At 40.2% G+C, this 24,058-nt stretch overlaps 10 protein-coding genes across 10 annotated transcripts; 6 read left to right on the top strand and 4 right to left on the bottom strand. All coding sequences in view use genetic code 12, as the record gives it.

Moving 5' to 3' along the window:
• Positions 1-192: 192 nt before the first annotated feature.
• On the top strand, positions 193-6,456 carry SEN1 (putative DNA/RNA helicase). The gene has a single exon (XM_064918805.1). The coding sequence runs from the start codon at positions 422-424 to the stop codon at positions 6,422-6,424; it is 6,003 nt and encodes a 2,000-aa protein (XP_064777301.1). The 5' UTR covers positions 193-421; the 3' UTR covers positions 6,425-6,456.
• RJT20DRAFT_14558 (uncharacterized protein) lies at positions 6,457-8,831 on the bottom strand. The gene has a single exon (XM_064918808.1). The coding sequence runs from the start codon at positions 8,664-8,666 to the stop codon at positions 6,489-6,491; it is 2,178 nt and encodes a 725-aa protein (XP_064777300.1). The 5' UTR covers positions 8,667-8,831; the 3' UTR covers positions 6,457-6,488.
• Positions 8,832-9,566: 735 nt separating this feature from the next.
• On the top strand, positions 9,567-11,492 carry RJT20DRAFT_152684 (DNA topoisomerase 3; the record flags this gene model as incomplete). The annotated part of the gene is made up of 1 exon (XM_064919075.1): positions 9,567-11,492. Exon 1 carries the CDS (start codon positions 9,642-9,644, stop codon positions 11,490-11,492), a length of 1,851 nt encoding a protein of 616 aa, XP_064777299.1. The 5' UTR covers positions 9,567-9,641.
• Positions 11,493-11,523: 31 nt separating this feature from the next.
• Positions 11,524-13,536, top strand: RJT20DRAFT_124443 (FG-nucleoporin). The gene has a single exon (XM_064916249.1). The coding sequence runs from the start codon at positions 11,723-11,725 to the stop codon at positions 13,454-13,456; it is 1,734 nt and encodes a 577-aa protein (XP_064777298.1). The 5' UTR covers positions 11,524-11,722; the 3' UTR covers positions 13,457-13,536.
• Positions 13,507-14,639, top strand: ARV1 (sterol homeostasis protein). Its single transcript, XM_064918775.1, has one exon. It carries the CDS (start codon positions 13,694-13,696, stop codon positions 14,621-14,623), a length of 930 nt encoding a protein of 309 aa, XP_064777297.1. The 5' UTR covers positions 13,507-13,693; the 3' UTR covers positions 14,624-14,639.
• Positions 14,639-17,483, bottom strand: RJT20DRAFT_14503 (uncharacterized protein). The gene has a single exon (XM_064918770.1). The coding sequence runs from the start codon at positions 17,301-17,303 to the stop codon at positions 14,655-14,657; it is 2,649 nt and encodes an 882-aa protein (XP_064777296.1). The 5' UTR covers positions 17,304-17,483; the 3' UTR covers positions 14,639-14,654.
• A 252-nt stretch (positions 17,484-17,735) lies between these two features.
• Positions 17,736-19,124, bottom strand: RJT20DRAFT_132387 (uncharacterized protein; the record flags this gene model as incomplete). Its single annotated transcript, XM_064918136.1, has 1 exon — positions 17,736-19,124. One exon carries the CDS (start codon positions 19,122-19,124, stop codon positions 17,736-17,738), a length of 1,389 nt encoding a protein of 462 aa, XP_064777295.1.
• Positions 19,125-20,264: 1,140 nt separating this feature from the next.
• Positions 20,265-21,654, top strand: RJT20DRAFT_14501 (uncharacterized protein). The gene has a single exon (XM_064918768.1). The coding sequence runs from the start codon at positions 20,464-20,466 to the stop codon at positions 21,511-21,513; it is 1,050 nt and encodes a 349-aa protein (XP_064777294.1). The 5' UTR covers positions 20,265-20,463; the 3' UTR covers positions 21,514-21,654.
• RPP2B (ribosomal protein P2) lies at positions 21,590-22,203 on the bottom strand. Its single transcript, XM_064916248.1, has one exon. The coding sequence runs from the start codon at positions 22,123-22,125 to the stop codon at positions 21,796-21,798; it is 330 nt and encodes a 109-aa protein (XP_064777293.1). The 5' UTR covers positions 22,126-22,203; the 3' UTR covers positions 21,590-21,795.
• Positions 22,204-22,708: 505 nt separating this feature from the next.
• RPS15 (40S ribosomal protein uS19) lies at positions 22,709-23,658 on the top strand (the record flags this gene model as incomplete). The annotated part of the gene is made up of 2 exons (XM_064920327.1): positions 22,709-22,721; positions 23,243-23,658. 2 exons carry the CDS (start codon positions 22,709-22,711, stop codon positions 23,656-23,658), a joined length of 429 nt encoding a protein of 142 aa, XP_064777292.1.
• Between the last annotated feature and the right edge of the window lie 400 nt (positions 23,659-24,058).

The raw sequence follows: 24,058 nt of genomic DNA, 5'->3' as shown, positions 1-24,058 counted from the left end.
ACCACTCTACTTGAAACTCCCTCTAACCAATTCACTCACTCTCTCTCTCTCTCTCTCTCTCTCTCTCTCTCTCTCTCTCTCTCTCTCTCTTTTCAGCCCTAAGAATTGCTGCAACAAATTCGCAGTACAAAAAGTTTCCCATTCGCGCGTCTCTTTACTTTCTACATTTTTCCACAGCATCTTTCTTTTGAGCGGGTAGCATTATCAGTAAAGATATTGCTGTGGAATCATAGGAAGTACATACCGTAGAGTATTTAGAGAGTTAATCTTGGATTAACTTAGATATATACATTCATACAGAAGTTTCTGCTTTTTTCTATCAAAACTGCTGCTGGTGGTCGCCGTCTTTGTTGATATCATCGTACAGACTTGTAATCGCTTTGCATCTTCCCTCTGCATGTTTCCTGTTCTCTGGTAACCCATGTCTACGCCAGCGAGTACGAAACCTCAAGACTTCGATGATCTCGTCAAGGCCATCGGCCAGTCACATCGCGAAGCAGGCAACAGCTCCATCCAAGAGGTGGTGCTTAGGAGAGTTGTTGCCTATCTCCATACCCAAAAGGGTAATCAGCACTGGTTCTGTGATCCTTACATGTTTCCCATAACCACACATGCGTTGATTCTTTTCTCATTTCCCAACAACGGAGTTCTAGACTCGCTAAAACCAAACATGGCAGCATCCCTCGAGAGCTGTGATCGTTGTGTTCGCTATTTCAACCGTGGTTTGGCCAATTTACGACTCGATTTTGTTGCAAATAGAGGAATCCCAATCGACAAGGTGGGACAATTCCTTAATATTATCGTTCAATGGGAAATATCGGTGTTTGGACCAACGTTGGCTGCCTATGCAAACGCTGTACGAAGTGACTCGCCAAGTCTTCCTAGCCCTAAAATTATGAGTGCGTTCAAGGCCTGCTTGTACGGCCCATCCATATTACGAAATAGCATCAAGATTAGAAATGATATCGAAACCATAATTTCGTCACAATACAAACCCACTCCTCCCAATGAATTACTTGCAGGAGCTATCTACTTTCTATTTGAGGGTTCAGCTCTGCAAAAGGTCTGGGTCAATTCATGGGTTCAATCATTACGAACACAGAACTTCATGTTCACCAAGGAAACTATTGAAATTCCGTTCATAGAGGAATTCAGCATACATTTATACAACATTCAAGATCCTAAGTACTTTAGCAGCCATGCTTCGGTAAAATTCTGGGGGATTCTTTATAATATTCTCGACTTTATAGAGAATAGGGCTTTTCTTGAACGTTTTAACTCTCCTGTGGATATCAAGATGATGAGTGCCTATACTAACTTACGACTCTACCCGGTTCTCAGACTTTTTCTTAATAATATCATGGCATACTTGAAAGAGCCGTTGCCTATATTGTTGAAGCTTCTTAACAAATTCTTGATCAAGTTCAATGCAGACTTTTGGTCGAATGCCGCTCCTTTCACATTTATACAAATATTGGATACCATGTTATCCAATCCAGAATTCAGCAAGCTCATCTTCACCCTCCCTTTGGAAAAGGACTCCATGAATGACTATACTCTCAATGACATTCTACTGTGGCTAGTTAACTTATTTGGAACTTTGAACGAAACAAATTGCCAAACAGCTTCCTTAAGGATAGCAAATTTCCTCTTCAAACAAAGCAGTTCTAATTCCTCTGCTTCTACCCAAGAGATAAGGGTCATCCGTGAGAAATACCTACACGAATATGCTTGCAAAATATTGTTAATTACATTCCAATTCGACTTCGAAAATTCTGAATATGGCAAGATCTTCGGTTTGAGTCTTTTAAAGATAACAGATTCCAGGGCTGCGATTGACTATAATGCTGAAAAACTAGTCTCTTTAGCTTACTCGGGATCACATATTGCTAAAACTCTTTTGGCTAGTGCTCTCTCGTATGATATCGCCTTACTTGCTCAAAGTACAAACATACTCCTCTCGGGAGAGTTGCCAACTTCTTTCGACACATTTCCGATACTCTGGCAGGCTTTAAGTAAGCTGTCAACAAGCTCTCAGAATTTAGTGACCTGCAATGTGCTAGGAGCTTTCAAAAAAATCTGTTGCGTGGTCAAAATTTCAGAGAAGAAGAACGAAGTTCTAACGAAGCAAGTAGCAGAAGCTAGAGCTAAGCACAACGAAAATGTATCCCTGGTCTTTGCCCTATTATCTACAGCATTGTACAAAATAAGTATTGCCGATCCGACTCTACTAAAAGCCATTTTCCGGGATAAAGAGGACCTGATTGCCGTTTGGTCTTGTATATTTTGCCCACTGGTAAGTCAGGCAGCTACTGACATCTTATACGAAGTTTTCGAAAACGGAGTGGGGCGCTATGAAACCATTCAATCCCTCCTTTCGGCCCAGCTACGTCCTACTTTGGTAGCTGTGAATGAAAATGTCCTTTGCTTGACAAAATTAGAGTCATACGAGCCTTGCCCAAAAGCCGTGAGAATCCTAATGGACGTGTTAAAAGCATTGACTGATCCACTGACAGGAATACTCTCTTCATCGCTGCAAGTAGCTAGTGCAGCTCCTGCGATTGAAGAATTATGGAACAACTGCTGGCTCTTTTTGATCATGGTATATCGTAAAACGTTGATGTGGGCAAACCAGTATCATCTTGATGAATTAGTGGAGTTCACAAGAGATGTCCTTGATCTTAGTCATATATTGCTAGACAACTTCAGACTAATACTTGATAGTATTCATGATAGGTCAAAGCTGCACATTTTGTTTGAAGTATTCATGAAGGCTTATCACAGTGTAGTCGTCTGGCTTCGTCTTGGGGATACCTCGCTTTTAAACTCATGTGTAGAGTTAGTTTTTAAGGGCTTTGATTTAGCAAAGGATTTAAACTTTGCAATCGACAAGGCTTTTATAGAAGTGTTTGCCAAATACGGAGCCAAAGCTAAAAAATTTAACAACAAGTTAACAGAGCAGCAGCGTTCAGATATTTTATCTAAAGCAAGTGAATTTTATCCGGACGTCGTTGACGCAGTAGTTGCTGAGGTTCAACTTCAAAGAACCAAACCGAAGAGAGAGGTGCTGGAAAGCGATGGTACTCCTACTCCGGAGCCGGCAGCTTTTAGTTACCAAGCTCATCAACGGCCACCCAAGCAACAAACGCTTGCTCGTTATGGCGTTGTAACCTCTGAAGCTCCAATAGCTCCAGCGCCGAAGAAAGACTTTAGGTCTTCCGGTTTGGACTCTATCAGAAGGGAATTGATGAACTCTCGTACCCCGAACAAGGCTCCTGTGGTTCCTGTGATCAACCCTGCTGCACCAAGACCAGCTGGTTTTAATTCTAAAAAGCAGCCAGCCGCTGTTGGTCGCTCCTTAAACAAGTTGAAGAAGAAGCGTGCAGACTCTGATAGCTCTGCCGAAGAGTCTGACACTGACTTTTCGGATTTGTTTGTGGACAAAAGTAAAAAGAAAGTGACAGTGACTGAAGTCGACTTCCAAGGAAGACCAGTGAATAGGCTTCAGAAGAACCATGTTGATATAGCCCGCAGAGAGGAGGAAAATATGAGACTGCGGTTAAATGTGAACCTCAAGCCGTTGTACAACACCATTTTGAGGTGGAACTATAACTCAAATAAGGCATTCCCAACTGACGAGCGAGATATCTACAAAGAGATCAAAAATCAATATGATGATGTCAAGGACTATGTAAAGACAACGGAACCCTTGTTGATGCTTGAATGTTGGCAAGGTATTCAATCAGCTAAGCAAACAGGTCAAGAACAGCCGTTTGAAATTCAAATTGGAAGCAGAACTAGTGTGGATGGTTTCTTCGATGTATATGGATCAGTTAAGAAGACGATCATTGCCGACAGGAAAGTTGGTGAGTCTGACCTTTTGGTCCTTGGTTACGTTGAGCAAGAGTTTTCTTCTCCGAACGCTCTCGGATACCATCTTAAGGCAGAAAGTACTAAAACATGCTTAGCCAAAGTAAGAGAAATTAAATCGGCCAATAGTGATTTCTGTGATATAACCTTTAGAGTGTATCCTAGTGGGCATATGATGGGAGTATTAACGCCGAAGTCTCAAATAGTCGCTATGCGTGTAATTCAAATGGTAACTATCGAAAGAGAATATTCGTCTTTGAAGGGTCTCCAATACTACGATTTATGTGATTCGATCTTAAATGCGCGCCCTAACGAGCCCATGGACATCTCAGATGAGGATGCCTCAAAGATGACTCAAATATATAATGTTAACAAATCTCAAGCAAAGGCTATTATGGGATCATACAATAGCGAGGGATTCTCGTTGATTCAAGGTCCCCCCGGTACAGGTAAGACGAAGACAATTCTAGGAATTGTTGGATATGCGCTATCACACGATAGGAAAGAAAAGGTCATTAGTACCAATGATGGCGCGCCTTCCAGTAATGAAAACAAGGCTAAAGTACTCATTTGTGCTCCCAGTAATGCTGCTGTAGATGAATTGGTATTGCGTTTAAGGGATGGTGTCAGGAACGCGCAGGGAGAACATGTCACTCCAAAAGTTGTTAGAATGGGTAGAAGTGATGCCATCAATGCGTCTGTCAAGGACTTAACATTGGAGGAATTAGTAGACAAAGAATTGCAAGCAAAATCAACAGAAAGCAATGCTGCTGTCGACCATAGCATTAGAGCTGAACATCTGAAATGTGTCGAAGAGAGAAATAGTATGCGGAATAAATTACAGACTGGTAGTTTGTCGGAGAAGGAAACTACAGAATTAGAAACAGCATTGAGAGATGTCAACTTGAAAATGCGTGACTTGGCTAAGAGATTGGACGAACAACGAGAAAGGGTTTCAATCGCTTATCGTACCAGAGAAATCGACAGGCGTAATCTACAAGCCAAAATCTTGACGAACGCCCAGATCATCTGCTCTACTCTTTCTGGTTCGGCTCATGACTTTTTGGCAAATTTAGGTATCACTTTTGACCAAGTTATTATCGATGAAGCATGTCAATGTGTGGAGTTATCAGCAATTATTCCATTAAGGTATGGATGCAAGAAGTGCATCATGGTCGGTGATCCTAACCAATTACCACCAACGGTTCTATCCCAAGCAGCTGCATCCTACAATTATGAACAAAGTTTATTTGTAAGAATGCAGAAAGCCAATCCTAACTCAGTATATTTATTGGACGTCCAATATCGTATGCATCCACTGATTTCCGAGTTTCCTAGTACTCAATTTTATAATTCACGGTTGAAAGATGGACAGGGAATGCTTGAGAAAAATGATCGACCATGGCACAAGCAATTTCCATTATCTCCTTATAGGTTCTTTGATATTACCAGTAAGCATCAGAGAAATGAGCTTTCTAGATCGTTATTCAATGTTGGTGAAGCCAATGTAACTTTGGAATTGGTAGAGAAGCTTATGAGCATTATACCAGAAGATCAATTTTCAGGCCGCATTGGTATTATCTCGCCTTATAAAGAACAGATTAGGACATTAAAAAATGTCTTTACAAAGAGGTACGGCAATTCAATCTTATCGCAAATCGACTTTAACACTGTTGATGGTTTCCAGGGTCAAGAAAAGGAAATAATTATCATGTCATGTGTGAGAGCAAGTGAGACGGGAAATGTTGGATTTTTAAGTGATATCCGTCGTATGAATGTTGCACTAACGCGTGCCAGGACCACGCTCTGGATTTTAGGTAATAAAGATTCGCTAATGAGAAACAATGTGTGGAAGCAACTATTAAATGATGCTGAGAGTAGAGATTGCGTGTCGATTGCTTTCCCGGGTTTCTTACGGGGAGGTAAAATTGAAAATGCTCCTAAACGTCATGGTGATGACATTGCTGATAAACCTACAAAGCGGTCTAAAACAACAAAGAAGGCTAAGTCCACACCCTCAAATGCCCAAGCGACCGAGGTTGCATCTACCTCAGTTAAAGCTAAGGCTAAGAAAAGTAGCATATTTGATTCAACGGGGGCCGCCGTACCTCGTCCTGCTCCTCCTCCTCCTCCTCCTCCTCCTTCGGCAGAGCTAATTGGACTTGGTGAAAAGCATGTGGATAAGCACAAGGTTGCGATGGCTGCCGCATCTGCAAGGGCTAAGAAAAGTGTACATATTCATACAAGTACAAACGCCGGAAGTAGTTTGCAGATCGCTCCAACCAGTTCAGGAATGGTTCCGGCAGCCAGCAACTTGGAAAATAAGAACACTAGCAACTTGCAGAGCATGAGAGAAACACCATCTCCCCTTCCTTCTAGTAGCGGATTATTGCCCCTGAAGTCCTCAGCGACTGTTGTAAAAACCAACAGCGGAATAATTGCGGTACCAAAACCGTCGAACAACACAGTTCAACCATCAAAGTCGGGCACAATTAGACCTCCAGGGAAAACATCTGGCATGTTCATTCAGAGAAGAAAGCCTCCACCAAAGTGATGATGTACAAATGTAAATATGTAAATAAATTAATTAATATTGGACTACTGAGCTATTTGAATGACTACTCGTCCTTTCCTTTAGAGTGAGCGAAACCAAAGAAAGACTTTTTGATATGTTTTCCAGTGGAAGCTGAGCTTGTGGGATTCAATGCTAATTTATTGCTTGATGCAATTGTAGGTTCGGTCTTTACATATACGATTGCAGGGGTCTTAAGTGATGGCGATATGGATTTCGGGGGCACAAATGACATTGGAGGTATTGGGGAACTCTTTGGTATCGTATTTTTCTCTCGAATTTGCATTCTAAGCTTTTTCTCGGGAAAACCCAATCTGTGGAAGTCCGAAATAAATCCTTCAATTTCCTGACCACTAGAGACCATTGTGAGTGCTGTAAATATAGCCCCGATTTCATTAAGTACTGCTTCAGCAAAATAGTTTTCTTTTTGTGAAAATGCAGAATCGTTGAAAGTTGTATTGAAACTCTTCATTGATTCAAGACATCCTTTTATCTGGTCAAGTGTAAGAACTAAAATTCTCGTTATTTCAACATTTACTTGTTCTAAACCTGGTGTCGACTCTGCAATTTGATCCAGAAGTCTATTTTCCTGTGATCTTAGTATAGACATTATATCCTTCCAGACGGTTCCATATTCATGGTATATCGTTGCCTTGTTTGACGTAGAAAGAACTAGATCGCTCAAGGCGCCAACCTTATGTTCCAACAACTTGTAGACTGGTTCTAATTCCAATTTTTCTGTTATAGTATTATTATTATCGTCAACTTTAACGGTTTTTGCAGACCTGGATGTTGACGTCGGCCTATTGGACTGCTCCGGTAAAGAAGTAAGCACTGAGTGTAGAAAGTTGTTGATTTGGTTCTTCATCTTATTTGAGCTTTCGGTACCTTCTGCATACCCTCGTTCATAAGCAGTTGGACCGTGTCCATGATTCCAACTTTCACGGTCGTCCACTTTAGTTGGCTTTTCAGTGGAACTGCTCTCTGGTAGCACAAAAGGTTGGATTCCCATAGTACTGGCTGATTGAGGTTGGGGTGCTCTTGAAGCACGTTGCTCCGTTGAATCATTAGTAGATGCGGTCGACGACCTGAGCTTGTTGTTATAATTTTCCAGGAAGGTGACTGCAACAGGAGTAGTTCTTATAATTGTCTGAAGCTCTTTCGGTGGAATACCATTAGCAGTGAGATACGATAACATGGCCTTTTTACCGTCTTCTTCCAATGCTTTGAATGTCTCCACATATTTAGAAGTTCTACTCTCTAGGACGGAACTGGTATCCTCTATCTCGTCGTTGATAAGTTGTTTCTTTGTCCTCAATGATGCCAATTTTCTCTCTAATTCCTCGATTTCTTCATCAATACCTCTTGATTCATCCAACAAGCTTGTTAATTTTGCTCCATGTTTATTTTTATCACTTTTGATTGAGCTTATCTTCAGTAAAAGCTTATTGCGTTTCCTGTCCCATTTCCTGAAACTAGTATAAAGTGTTTCTGTATACGTTATATCCATAGCATATAACTCATTGAGTGAATAGAAATTCTCGGACAATTGTTCAAAGTTCTGTGAAATCATGCTTCTTCTTCTAGGTAGCTTGGCATCGCCATAAGACAAATACTGTTTGTGCACGTCCACATTTTGCATCAACTCCTTGAACAATAGCCTGTTCTTGTTGGACAAGAACTCTATAGGTGATTCCGAATCGTTATTCAGGGTGCTAGGTCTCTCTTCTAGTGGGAAATTGATAGCCGAGTTAGAAAACGATGGACTTTCATACAGATACTGAAGCAGGTTGCCCAAACCACCGCCTATGGAATCATACAAGTGTGCTGAATTAGACAATATCCTAGAAGGATTCAGGAAGAATTCATTGTCCGCTATTTTTGGTGTATATATGAGAGGAATGGGGGATTTGCTAGCCCTTCCAACTCCAGCGCTTTCCCCTAAGACAGTGCTATTGTTCAGTCTAGACGATTGCTCGTTGATGTCATTTCCTGTTTGTATTGTAGCTGCCGTTTTCTTGTCTTGCGGAGATCCAGAAGATATGAATTCTGTAGGATCCAAGTCGTCATCGTCGGAGGTTCCTGATACTGATTCTGGAATCAGTTTGCTATGACTACCAGTAACAGTGGCTTTGCGGCCGCGGAATGGCGTACGTCCTCCTATGTCGACTGTGGACGTGAGGTTGATGGACTCAAACACGTTGTCATTCGTCGGGTCAGACATTGCACATGGACCAGCCAATTGTTTAGATATTATGATTATACCTGAAACCAAATAAAAAGACTATTATTCTGATAGTTATATACAACCGCTAAACGAGAAGACATCTGAGATCTGTATATGAGTATGTTCTTATCAGTGGCAGAATGACTTCAGAGCGCGACTAGTATGATGCTGCAGGACAGGCTGCTAAATATATGGAATAGTGAGAGAGGGTAGAGAGTAGCTATTTATTTATTATTGATGACTGAGAAGATGTGGTGATGTGACAATGTCACAATGAGACTCCTTAGGTATTGTGATGAGGTAGTTTGGGTACTTTGAAGCAATGACTTGAAAAATAAAATCTCATTTGGATTTGTAGGAGGGATAATGCGTAAGTTGTACTTCATTCTTTTCCCATGTTTTCTTACAATTTTTAATAAAATGCAAAAAATCAAGCGAAATGACATCATATAAGAAACATAGGGGTGTATTAAACTATATTGAGACTATGACATGCAATGTGTCATACTCTCAATACTCTCATACTCTCCCAGTGTGTCATAGTCTCAATATTCTCATGCTCTCCACAGTCTCATAGTCTCAATAGTCTTAAGTCCTTCCCTTTACATTTCCTTGGCAAAACGTCTTCTTACTGACATTTCCCTCATATATCCATCTAATTTGAAAAATTCGGAGAGTTCTGCATTAAATCTTTCATTGCTATTATAATACTCTATATCGACTTAAAAAATCACACATACTCATACTTCATGCCTATCGTCTCTCCCATACAAAATCATTCCCTTCTCCTTTCTTTGCAGCAATTCCCATCACTGCATCCAGCGCTTACTACATTTTTCTACGCGCCGCGACTTCTCTGTTTACTACAAATTTAATGTATAATGTACAATGATGCAGAAGTGATGGTAAAATACCATTAGGTCTCAGTACCAATACCAATTAGCATACATACCACCAACAGAATATGGAAATATGAAAATATTATGTGTGGCGGAAAAACCCTCGATCGCCAAAGAGGTCTCTAAGATCTTGAGTGGAGGAAGATTCACAACGCGAAATTCCAAGAATAAGTACATCAAGAACTACGACTTCAAGTTCAACTTCCCTAACTTTGGCACTTGTGATGTCACTATGACATCTGTGGTTGGCCATATGACCAACTTGGACTTTCCTCCGAGCTTTCAATGGGGAAAGTGCGTTCCAGGTCGACTCTTTGATGCAGATATCATTGAGAAAATCACCAAACCAGAAGTGTTTGAAAACATAGCGAAAGAAGCAAAAAATTCCCACAAATTGATGATATGGACTGATTGTGACCGAGAAGGTGAGTTCATTGGATTCGAGATATTCAAAGCCGCGAGCAAGGGCAATTGCTCAATACAGGTGGCAGACATATGGAGGAGTAGGTTTTCCCATTTGGAACGCAATCATATACTTCTGGCAGCTTCTAACCCTATTCAGTTAGATATGAACGCAATAAATGCAGTTGCTTGTAGAATGGAAGTGGATTTCCGAGTTGGAACTAGTTTCACACGTTTGCTAACTGACAATTTGCGGCAAAATAGAATAATCGAAAAAGGAGAATTGGCGTCTTACGGAACATGTCAATTTCCGACTTTAGGATTCGTTGTAGATAGATATAAAAGAGTGAAGAATTTCATTCCAGAGAAGTTTTGGTATATCTCCGTTGAAATTAGAAAGCAGAATCAAAAAACTAACTTTACTTGGACAAAAGGAAGATATTTTGATCGCTTATACGTTGCATTACTATATCAAGAATGCTTGAATCACGATGAAGGAATAATAACAAAAATTGAGCTGAAAGGAACCACAAATTGGCGCCCATTGCCATTAACTACAGTCGAACTACAAAAGGATTGCTCCAGGATATTCAAAATGAGTGCAAAGCGAGCGTTGGATGCAGCGGAAAAGTTATATAATAAAGGTTTCATCTCCTATCCAAGAACAGAGACAGACAAATTCCCTGATAGTATGGATTTGAGGGCAGTTTTTGAGAAGCAAACAGGTGACGTGAGATGGGGGCCCTATGCTGCTAAATTATTAGCAGAAGGGCATGAACGACCCCGTAATGGTAGCCATGATGATAAAGCGCATCCTGCCATTCATCCAGTCAATTACGTTCAGATTGACTCCTTAACTGCAATTGATGAGAAGAAGGTATATGAGTACGTAGTAAGACGATTTTTGGCATGCTGCTCGAAAGATGCGGTTGGTCTGCAGACGTCGGCTACTTTGCAATGGGGTAGTGAGACCTTTACAGCTACTGGATTAGTGGTCTTGGAAAGGAATTATTTGGATGTATATATTTATAAAAAGTGGGAAAGTACAAAGCAGTTGCCTCTACTTTCTGAGGGTGAACGCATAAAGATATGGAGCGGTATGATGACTGAGGGGAAAACAAGCCCACCGAATCATATGACAGAACCAGAACTCATTGCTTTAATGGATGCCAATGGGATTGGTACTGATGCAACAATTGCGGAGCATATTGAGAAGATAGCCAATAGAGGATATATTGCTAAACAGAAGAGGGGAAACACTGAGTTTATTGTACCATCACCCTTGGGAATGGGGCTTATAGAGGGGTTTGAACAGATGGATTTCGAGAACATTTCCTTGTCGAAGCCATTCTTGAGAAAGCTATTAGAAAATTCATTACAGCAAATTGTGGATGGGCAAAGAAGCAAAGATGACGTTCTTCTGGAGGTAAAACAGATCTATCGACAGGCTTATGGGATCAGCTCCCAGAACATCACATCCTTGGCGCAAATCTGTCGTACAATAATGGCAGAGAACCAGTAACTTAATTTAATGTATTAATGATAAAAATACTGCATTGTAGTCTTACCAAACCTCTACGCCTTATCCAAAGTGGCTACCATCACCTAAGAAGCAAAGTTGCACATCTAACCTATTGTAGCCTTTTGCAATTTTGCAACTTCGCACAGTATGCACACCCGTCACCCTATATAAAGACAAAATGAAAATACTAATTAACAAATCAGAAACTACTCGCTGTTCTCCAAGACAACATGTCCGGCAAGACTCCTTGCAAGTTCTTTGCTGCTGGAAACTGTCGCTTTGGCAGCAACTGTAAGTTCTCACACTCAGACACGAATAATCGTTCCAGCTATGGTGGAGGACACAAAGGTTCAGCGTCCAAGTCTTCAAACCATTCAAACCGAAGTGAGAACGCTCTTTCGCGGTTCATCTCAGTGGACTCTATTGACCTTCGCACTAAAGAATTGAAAGAAGCCATTACAGACTACAATTCTGGTCTTATTCAATGCAAGCCGCTCCTATCCAGTATGGGTTTTGGAAATCCTGCTGTCAACAACTTGATTTCTGGTAGAGATATGTCCTTTGAAGAAATCAGATTATTGTACGAAGACGCAGCCGCCAAAAATCACGTGTTGGATTTTGAAAACGATATACAGGCACGTACCCATGATATGGACTATTGCATAAAATTTCTAACAGGCAAGGAGCAATTGGCAGTACGATACCTGCAAAAAGCAGCTGAATCTCCTGATATAAAACTCAAACCGTTCATAGATAAGTCCTTGGAGCAGAATTTGCAGATGTTTCTGAAACAAGGAGGCGCTTTTGGTCTGTTTGGACAGGGGTCCTCATCGGCATTTGGAAGCAATAATGCATCTGGTACTGCTGCTGGCAGTGGTGCTTTCTCTGGACAAGGAGGAGCTTTTGGATCTCAAAGTACACAAGGCAACCCCTTCGGACAGGCAAATAATTCAACCACTGCTAATAAAGGTGCGTTTGGATCTTCAGGCTTTGGAAGCTCTGGATTCGGTTCTTCTGTTGGATCTACAAATAGCCAGTCTGGTTTTGGCTCTTCAGGTTTTGGTTCCTCAGGATTTGGAAAACCCGCCACAACAGGAACTACAAGTTCAGGTTTTGGTTCAAGTGCTTTTGGAAACTCCAATACTTCGGGAGCATTTGGAAATTCCGGCTTCGGTTCAAGTGGATTCGGTTCTTCTCAGACCAACAAGCCCGCTAGTTCATCAGGATTTGGATCTGCTGGCTTCGGTAATGCTGGATTTGGAAATAAACCGGCGACAAGTACAAGCGCATTTGGAAGTTCTGCTTTTGGTGCCTCTACCAATAATAGTAACCCACTGCCTTTCGGTACATTTGGAAATGCTCAGCAAAATAAGTCTAATCCATTTGGAGCTACTTCTAGCACAAATACCACACAATCTGCATTTGGCAATACATCCAACGCTGCCAATCCATTTGCTTCTGCAAACAATACAGCATCTCCATTTGGCGCAGCCGCATCTGGGACAAGCAACCCATCCCCATTTGGCAATACAGCCACCTCTGCATTTGGTAACACTAATAATTCGTCAACTTTTGGCGCTACCAACACCACTACATCTGCTCCTCCATTTGGGAGCACACAATCTGCTGCATCACCATTTGGTCAGACAAATACGTCATCTCCATTTGGAAGTGCCACCAATTCCAAAGCTGCTGGTCCGTTTGGAAATGTTTCGAATGGAAACGCATTTGGCAATGCTTCTACATCTACATCTACAGCCAGCCCATTTGATACAAAATTAGGGACAACTCCTGCTTCTAATCCGTTTGCTCCCGCTACAACAGTTGCTGAAGTAGCGGCTCCGACAATTAATAACGAAGAACTCAAGGACTTGGATCCTGAGTTTGTCGAGGCGTTCAAATCTGCGAAGTTTGAACTTGGACGTATTCCTGAGCTTCCGCCACCGCCATTACTTTGTCAATAATTTTGAAATACCTTATGTATTACCCTTGTATATTACAAATATATATATATATATATATACTATTACAATTTGATAACAAGACATTGATTCTTTGTCTCTCATACTTCATGCGCTCTCATGAAGCAATCTTAATTGAGGTCAAGTGTATTTGGTAGCGCGTAACTATTTTATATTCAAAAATGTATTCCTTTCATTGAATGTATTGGCTGTATGTATTTCATTAATACCTAGGAATAAATGATATGTATAGAATGTACCAATCCCAATATAGATTGTTTGTTCTCCAAATATAAAAGCGAGTATATCAAATTGACTATTTGCCCCAAATGTGGGAAGATAGCCGATAAGTATATAGAATATGACAATGTGATACTATTCATAGATATCCTACTTCTCAAGAAGCAAGCATACAGACATATGACATACAATGCTACGGAAATAGAATTACTCAAGGATCCAAGAACGCTCCCCGATAAAACAGATTTGGTTAAGCAGTCACTTTTGAGGGAATCCTTTGCCTTTTTCGCAAGATATAAGAAGCTTATACGATTCATTATCATAATTATTTTATTTGAAGTATACTTATTCTGGGCATACGAAGAGAAACGACCAACACGATCAAGATCAATAGGATTCATACTAGAACAAGATGCGCATGTTCAGTATCTCTATTTCATTCTTAAGCTGGTTTCAGAGCAGTTTCTACTTAATTTCATGATTCAAATCTTGTTTAGACTGGCTCTCAATTGGGGTAGCACCGATAACAAGAATATTAATAAAGAGTACCAACGAGGCTATTATAACTCTGTTCTATTGACAGGGGTTTTAATTTCTAGCTCAGTTAAGTTATTTCCTATACTAATGTTGATTTGGCCATATGACAAGACAACTATTTCGAGCTCCTTCATCAACTTCATCGGGTTCATTAATATTATTGAGGCGCTTCGAGTGATTAGTGGTTATAGATATCTCGCCATAATCACGGTGTTGGTGGTTTCTACTCTGATCCAGTTGGTCTTTTCGAAAGCCATTTTGAGCATTTTAGTTCATTACTATTCTTGCATTAGTTTGAACGATATTTTTCTTGACGAGTACAATGCACTAATTTCACAATCACATAACTACAATATGTGGGTAGATATATTAAAGGATAACTTTCTTAATTAGTTTAATATAAGTAATTGACTGTCTATCCATACTAATCCCATTCGTCAAAACTTGGAGTCTTTCTCACCGTAACTCCTTCACTATTAATTATTAAGACTTCGTTTCGATCGATGGCGATCAATGGACCATCAAGGTTATCTAATAAATTAGGAAACTCAAATGTTGTATTTAGCTCTCTTCTCTCATCCAATGTCTTATTGTGGTCAGGCTCCTCTGTTGAGTTGCTACCACTTGTGTCAATAAAGCTCTCTTCATCGTGTCCAGGTAAGTGGTTATTTTCTATGGACCTCAATGCAATAAATATTGATAATGGAATGTAATTCTTTTGAAAGGACCATAAGAAGAAGAAAGTAATGAAAGGCAAAGGTGCCAAAAAGGAGGCACATATATATGCTTCTTGCAATGCCAAGGTTCCCACCATAGTTAATTGGAAAATTAAAAGACCCATAATTACTCTTCTGAATACCAATGGCCATACCTTTCCAGTTGAATGGGGAGGATGAATACAAGCATAGAGTAGTTGATACTTGCAAACAAAATATCCTATTATAAAGTAGAGCAAACCAGCTGTGAGAATCTTGGTTGACATGACAGAATAGACTATAGTGATAATCAAAATAAGAATTGGCTGCGGTAACTGCAATCCAAAGTTGAAAACAGGTGGTTTGTATAACTTGAGATAGTCTCGAGGAGTTTTGCACCACATCAAAGATTCTATCGGAAATCGGATTAAATTTCCAAGTAATAGAAGTTTAAAAGGAAACATTCCTAACCCCTGTAAAATTATCAAGTCGACATAAAACAAAGAAAGGTCCCTTAATGACTGGGCCAACTCATATGCAATTTTTGTTGTATCACTAAGAGAAGCAGTACCAAACAAAGTGAAGACCAAGAATAAGTTCACAAAGATGTAGAAGAAATTTTTGGAAACGGTTGATAACTCTTCATCACTATGCGAAGTAAACCCTTGTTTCAGTGAAATCCATACATAGAAAAATGGGATAACAACATTCATTATCGTGAAAATATATGGGGGTAGTATACCGGTAACCAATGTTTCCGCCCATTTATTGTTCTTCAAAAATGCCCCTAGTTTTGGTAACACCTTTGTTATTGTTTTAATATTCAAGAAAGTGGCCAAGTATCTCACTGGGTAGACCATTAGAACACTTACTAACCCAATAAATAATGTCACAAGAGCGATTCTTGTGTTTCTTTCTTGTCTGGTCAAGCAAAGATTATCCCAAATAATATCATGAGGTGCCGGAGCTAGATTTGTAATTAAATGATTAACCTTTGGATCAAGGACCGCTTGTGCAAGCATTTGTGCCTGGGCAACAGATTTCATCGTCAAAAAGGCTGAGGAAGTTGCCGGATATTCTCTGGTCCGAGCTCTGACTATTTCCTTATCGATTATTTCCAACCGGTTGCTCCAGTACGTGATTGCGTCAACTTTCTTCCCAAATATACCCAACCAACCTATTCTGGTTTTTGGGCGTTCGCTCAACTCATCATTAAGCAAAGGAAGATGTCCCGTGGACTCTTCCCCAAAGTCATGATCAACCAACTCAGAAATTTGTTCTATCAACGACGGTCTCGTAGAATGAACATCACTCAGGACCTCAGATTGCGTCGTGCTGCCAACCTCTTGTTCGTCATCTCTATAAGAAGAAGTCGAAGGGTTCAAATTGATCAGGTCTCCAAGTTGTGGATGTAAATTGGATGACAATAAGTCATTTTTATTCCTTATTCCATTTTTCTTGAAATACTCTACCCAATAAACTTCGAGGTTGCGCAAGACTTTCTTTCTTAATTTGAATAGGCTATTCAAGGTATTCCACTCTCTGACAATTACAATGGAATCGACTTCACCAATGCCTAGCTTTTCTATGTGTCTTTTCAAATCTATCTCATCTCGCAAGACTGGTGGTATACCAGATATCTTTACCGTTCTATCAGTTAATGAATTTTGCTTTCCTAGATAGGATTGCCTCATTTTAATAATCTTTGAAGTCTGTTGAAAAAGGAAGTACACTATCACAAAGGTAAAAACGTATGTGAAAACGGTGTACATCCACAAAAACCGCTGATAGGATTCCTCCTCATCTAACAAACCAGATGCAACAATTTTTAGGAATCTTTTAACAGTTCTTACTCTATATGCTTCTCCATCATCATCATTTCCACCATCTCCGTCATCTCCGTCGTCGGGATAGTCCTGATCGACTTTTCCAGTATAGATAAATCTGATAGGCGATATCACTGTCACGGCGAAGATAAAACAAACCGTAAGACATTTGATACACATCTTGAAGAATCCAAGAAACACAACGGCGTCTAATCCGGCGTGTTCCAATATCTGGTCTTCTGTGATTTTGAAGAGGATAGGAACCCATCCGAAGAGGGACTTTGCTGGAATCTTCGGAAGATTCTGCCGCGATGACGAATGAAGGTTATTGGCAACATAGTGATTGAAGTTAGCCACATAGATCTTGGGGTACTTTACCCGTAGTATAGAGAAGGTAAGGAATGCAAAGAGCCCTAGCAAGGCTGCTATTATTATCTGGTATCGTGCGACTCTGGTAGACAGAGGCCGATATCTTATATCATCTCCATTTTTAGGTTGATGGGGGTCCTCCGAGGCGACCGCTAGCACGATTTCTGAGATATACTGTATCATTACATCAATACGTAATATGAAGCCAGGAATTATGTTTAAGATAAGATAACCAGACGTTTAACAGTAGTAGTGATCACCGTCAATACGAACTGTGAACAGTTCAATCAAAACATAAGAAGCGCCTTTACACAAAACGGAAGCGAGGCTAGTGATAAGGTCATGTGATCTACATTGCTGCAATAAGATTAAGTGATGTGCAGTCTGTTGCTGTTATAACCTATGGAACCTAATGATGTGAAGAATATATACATAGTGAAATAAAGGATTAGGAAGTATTGGCCCGGTTCAAATCAGCATGATACGGAATTAAAGAAACGCTGGGGATCTTAATTTAGCAGGTGTATTAATTGGGTGTGGGTTCCATAATAAAGGTGATTATTGTAGTCTGTAGCTATGGTCCGCTTCTCTAGTCCGCCTCTCTATGAAAAGAAACTACACATTATCTGCACTGGGTCCTTCGTACGTGTCATGTTGTTCAGGTGCCGCCCGATTTTGATTGGGGTCTGCAAACTGATTTAAAGAATCCATTTCCAATGCTTTCGATATTCTATCGAGTTTTGTATCGATGTCTTTTCTTGACATCAATAACTCAAATAAATTGGATAATTTAATAGAAACACCAGTAGTGTGGTGGTCCAAACTATTCATCACTGACTTGAATTTATAATCCATTTCATCTTTAAACTCTTGTATTTCTCGTCTTAGCTCATTAATTTGTAAATTGTACTCATTTTGCGAGATCACCAACTGCTCAATTATTTCTTGATTATTTGAAATATCGGTAAGGGATTTGGGAATATCGCGTATTCTTCTCCTAAATTGAGTATCTTCAGTCTGAGACTGTGCTACTTTGGGTAAATCTTCCACATTTTCTGATATCCCTTCCATTCCTCTTATATTCATGTACAGCATTGAAAGAGGGGTTGTCGGATATTGCTGAGGAATATTATGAAGTCTTGAGTTTGATGAAGATCTTGGTAAGCCGCTTTGCACTTGTTGTTGTTGTTGTTGTTGTTGTTGACTTTGAGGTTGTCCAAGAATTATAGGAGGAGGTGCGGGGGAAACTAGCAACAGTTGTCCTGTCAATCCAGATTGGGGAACATGCTGTGACTGGTGTAGAGATGTAGAATTGGGTGGTAGGGCCTCAGATGGATTCCCAATGTTATAGTGGGATGGTCCGCTCACGGTATGATGGGACTCTAGGGGTCTTTGGACATCTTGAACTGAGTGTGTTTCATTCGTCGAGAAGAGAGGTCTTGCATTCTCAGAAGGGTTGTATTTGAGCAGTTGGGGTGGTTGAATGAAGCCAGTCGAAGCGAGCCCGCCCGCACTTTTTTGTTTAGGTGATAAGTTCATATCTGGAGGTTGCATAGCAGTATTAGTCGGAGATGAAAATGCAGAATTGACTCTCTCGTCTGCTAATAGGGGATTGTCCGAGTCTTCAAGCTTCTGTTTCTTAGCGGCACTGCTTACATCGGATTCCATTTTTATGGATACTCTTCTGGTTCTGATGAACTCATTTAAGTTGACTAGTAGTTTTTCATTCTCGTTTAGGTTTAATTCTGTGATTGGGTGCTGTTCGTTTAAGAGTTTATTCTCTAGGTTCTTTCGTAGTATCTTAAACCGATTATTTATAGTTCTGCTCTGTACAATCGTAGTCTGGAACCGTTGATTGAATTTATTTAGTACTCGTTCCCAAGTCTTTATGGTATTACCTCGGGTAAATATATCCTCACGGTACTTGAATACTAAGTCCAAGAGGTAGTTGTCGGCATCGTACGTGAATTGGAAATTGCTTCTCTTTCCTCCTGGTTTCAGCATGTTTGAGATGGGGGTTTAGTTGTTGATGGTGGGTGGTACTAAGACGGAACTTGAACCATTTGGCTGTAGTATTGGAAGGGGGTAATAGGAGTAGTAAATGAAGCCGAAGGTTTGTTTCAGCCGTTGCCAATATTTATCGAACGGTTACGGTATTTGGAGTGGTACGATTAATCTCACAGTGATGATGGAGATTGGAATATTATGACTGTGCGTCCACTTAAACAGACAATGGCTAGTGATTCTACTGTTGTTATATAGATGTACCACGGGTATTTGTTATGATACACAATTCCAGGGTGCTCTATTGTCTTTATTTAAAATAATGACAAGCCTATGCTAGAACAATATACTTGAGATTTATCTTCTCGATGTGGCTTCGTTCTTTAAAGTTTCTTCAGTTGCTGCTAATCTCACAGGCCTTGCTTATCGAATTTTTCCTTTAAGCTTTTGAGTTCAGCTCGGCTGTACGGTATTAATACCTGCGTTGCACGAGGCAGCAGATATCTTGATATCAGATTCTTTGCTGCTGCAGTCGTCACCAACTTCGGCTTGTTTAGGAGCACAGCAGTCGCAGATTCCAAATGCCTTGGACCCTGAGTCGTGGTGCAGCTAGAAGGTGTGACCCCGGGATGGGTGCTGGTGCTGTTGCTCGAGTCGCCACCAGGATGCTTTATCGATAGTTTAACGAGGTTTCGCGGGGAATCGCTTCTCACAGCTGGCCCTTGGTTCGGGTATAATTACCTGGGTCTGCGGCTTTAGACTGTGCACTGAGGATATACTTTCGCGCTTTGCAGTACTTCAATCTGGCTTCTGCTATAGGTATGTCAGAAGAGACAATCAGGGTACTACCAGAGGCAGAGAAGCTAGATACAAACACCAATTTCACCCCAAACCACCACCGAAAAAAAATCCCACGAACTTCCTCGATCTATATCCTGCCACGGTTGTGCCAGCGCCCAGGCTATCGTCAAAGCAACGACGTCTCCCTTAGATTGGATGCTATTACCTCCCAAATAGATACGAGCTTAGACTGCATCTTCCCCATTTGGCGAATTGCTATATCCGTGGACAGTGCAGGGCACAGACGCCAGAGCTCGTCCAAAAAATATTATATATACGAGAACTTAATGTTGACAGCGGCTGTAGGAAGGTCAACGAGTAAACACTGAGCGACCTCTACAATACAAAAGACAAAATATAACACTGGCTGCTAACTGAGGGCGGAGAGATAATAATAAATCGACATCACACAACTGCGTGCGTTGTGTATTAAACCAAGCAGGGGAAAAATATTGCAGCAGTCACTCCTAATCTATCGCGATAGTGGACACTTCAAGTAATGGACCATTCGTATGTGTATACTAAACGATTCATAGATCAACAGGTCAAAACATTGAATCGACCGCTCGCAGTGACGGAGTCTTTGCAGCAAATCCTAGCGAATCAGTCGGAGTTGGATCATCTCAATCAAGATGCATCAGAACCTATCAGTGAAGCCAAGTTACGTAGCATCCTCCAGAAGGTCAATGTGCGGCTCAAAAAACATAACTTAGGGTTGTTTCCCCTCCAAATCACCAATCAGATTGTCCAGCAGATCCTAAAGGTAGAGCAGTATAAGCTTAGCGTGGTCAATGAACGATTGGCCAAGATCCGTTACGTCCTTCGGCCCTTGTTACTCCCAGATTTCCAACAATTAACAAACCAAGATCCAGCCGCTAAGCTCAAGGAGTTCGGGGTGCTAGTTAATGAGTTACCAGAAGGCAAATATTTGATCGTGGGAGAAGATAGCGATGATATAGATGCAGAGGATAGCGAATCATCGGACTCGCAAGACTACCAAGAAGGTATCGACAATATATTGGTTCAAGATGATTCGGATAAAGTCGAGAAGCCGGTCTCCTCGAGAAGAGTTCGTAGGCACTTCAAAAGGCAAATAAGTAGTCAGCTAAGCGAAGAATTGGGGAATTCACACACCACCGATCAGCTACTTGACAATTATGAACTGCTCAGACTACAATTGAAACAAGCTCACCACGAGCTTCATTACAAATTCCACAAATTAAATTACTTGAAGACACTCAAAAGCGATCTAGTCAATAGTTTAGGGTTGCAAGTGGCATCATCCCAAGATACGGTCGCTGCAGTCAATTCAAATGCAGATATTTATGACAGCGATGAAGAAATTGAACAAGAAATAGTTAATCGGGAACAGCCATCCATTCAATTAAACCTTATGACAAATGATCGTTCAAGTGACGCAAATACATTGAAGAATGAGATAAACAGATTCCGCGTATTGGTGGAGAAGATCTCGTACAAGTTAAGTAATTCAGAAGCTGGTCCTCATGAATTGAGAGATGAGATAGTTAAATTGAGTAAGTCGAAGTAAAGGTACTAATTATAGAATGGGAATCATGTATAAGTTAAAATAAAGCACGTATAGCTTACTGATGTAAACTACAATGATTTGATATTATTATTGAAATTTATTGATTTTAAAATGAACCTAGGAGGTCAATAATATAGAACATAATAATACTATTTATAATTTGATCCTACCACCCAATATGTAAATGAATTTGTTTAGATTTTTGGATAAACAATAAACCATTTTGTGAAATGTATTGCAGTGCACGATATTATCGTTGATACTCTTTAAATTCAAGTTAATTTAATCGAATAAACCGAATCCCATGTCGTCATCGGACTCTTCCTTGGCTTCTTCAACCTCCTCCTCAGCGGCTTCCTCAGCGGCACCAGCAGAGGCACCAGCAGCAGAAGAAGAGACAGCGGCACCACCAGATGGAACAGAGGCCAACTTGGTGTTACCGGTGGCAATCAACTCGGAAACGCTCTTACCTTCCAATTCGGAGAGTAAAGAGGAAACTCTGGATTCTTCAGCTTCGACACCGACGGTCTCCAACAAAGCAGAGATGTCAGCAACGGATGGAGAGGCGTTACCACCTTGGACCAACAATAAGTAAGCAGCTAAGTATTTCATTTTGTCTAACTAGAATAATCACTTTTAAGCTATCTAAAATGGCAGACTATCCTTTGATTAGTTTTCTATCTGGAGTAGTAACAAACTAGATGACAGAATAGAATTAACATAAGTGAAAATTTTGGTGATAATTCTGCTACAACTGCCTGTGCAGGAGATGGAATGTTACACCAGGAAGCTATTTTTTTTCAGTCATGTGATCTAGGATGCATAGTTTCAATAGCTGCTCTGCTCGCAGAGATCATGGGAAAAAGCAGTCACAGCGATATTTCCTAAAACAGCTCTCATTAAAGGTTCTGCACACGTACCAACAATCCCATACACACAACTGAGACTTACCCATACTCACTCTCTTTCCTCACTATAACTTAGAGGAAGGAGAAAATTTCTCACTATGTATGGTGTAGTATACAGTACTCAAACAAGACAGTTCCTGAGCACTCTTCCATAGTGGAGCGACGCACTTGTAATACCAAAATTTTTTTCATTAACGATCCTGTTTTCACCATAGTTAAAATTTTTACTTTCTTCTTTTTTGATAGTATCATCAATACAGTTTAGTTACATTAATAATCCAATCAATATGGCTGAGACTGGTATGTACCGGTAGAGATGATCAGAGAGATCCAACGCAGAGTAGACCGATTAGCGATATCGAATAGAAGAGGCCAAAAGAAAGAACAATCATAGACGTAAATTCATCGAACAGGATCAAGAATCCGTATCCAACCTGAAAAATTGACAAGCATCATAAAATTATACTGCAGTCATCCCTAGTTCAAAGCAGAGTGAAATGATGAAAGAAGCAGAATAAATGAACAGCGCAATATCAAATAACACATGGTGTGAAAATTTCAATATCCAACGACAGTCATGTAGAACGGAGAGTGTAAAGAACAAGCGGTTAAGTTACTTGTAACCAGAAATAACACTCAATATTAAAATTAAAGCAGTTTTCTATTACATTGAAGAACAAGATTTCAATCCAAGTCCTGGAGATTATCCATTCAATTATAAGGCATTCACGTTCATAATGCATTACGTTATTTGTTCTTCATTCGATATTGCTAAGACACTCTTAATCACAAATAATTCAATATACTAACAACATTTATAGCGGACAGAAAAAAGAGAAACTTCAAGACTTTCTCCTTCAAGGGTGTTGACTTGAAAGACTTGGTTGAAATGCCAACTGAGGAATTCACCAAGTTATGTAGCGCCAGAGTCAGAAGAAGATTCTCCAGAGGTTTAGATGCTAAGCCAATGGGTTTGATCAAGAAGTTGAGAGCCGCCAGATTAGCCACTCAACCAAACGAGAAGCCAGCTGTCGTCAAGACCCACTTAAGAAACATGGTTATTGTCCCAGAGATGATTGGTTCCGTCGTCGGTGTTTACAACGGTAAGGTTTTCAACACTGTTGAAATCAGACCAGAGATGGTTGGTCACTACTTGGGTGAATTCTCTATCACTTACACTCCAGTCAGACACGGTAGAGCCGGTAACGCTTCTGCCAGATTCATTCCATTAAGATAAGCTTTATAAAACATGTTCCATAATTCTCATTTTTATTATTAGTTTATTATATAAAATCACTATTTCATAGTCTTGTAATTTTTATTGACAATGGTTTAATCAATATATCAAAAAGTATAATGAGAAAGTGTAGAACAGGTGAGGACGAGCAGTAACGATATTGAAGAGAAATTAACGAAGTTGCACTGTACTATTACAATAGTAAAAAAACTGACATGCTCTTCCAAGTGACATATTGACATTGGAAAGTCTTATAGTAATCCACTGGTGTCTCTCTCTATGTATCTATATTTAATTATATATAGTAATTAGTATATATATTCCTATTCCTGTATCTCTCTTCCTACATCTCTCTCTTCCTGTAATACTATCTTCCTACATTCACTATTTATATATCTCT

The sequence above is a fragment of the Scheffersomyces xylosifermentans genome (genome assembly GCF_036884685.1).
Source record: "Scheffersomyces xylosifermentans strain CBS 12540 chromosome Unknown RJT20scaffold_1, whole genome shotgun sequence".
Taxonomy (NCBI): Eukaryota; Fungi; Ascomycota; class Pichiomycetes; order Serinales; family Debaryomycetaceae; genus Scheffersomyces; species Scheffersomyces xylosifermentans.
Note: the sequence above shows the minus strand (reverse complement) of the source record. Positions and strands in the feature narration are given on the sequence as shown.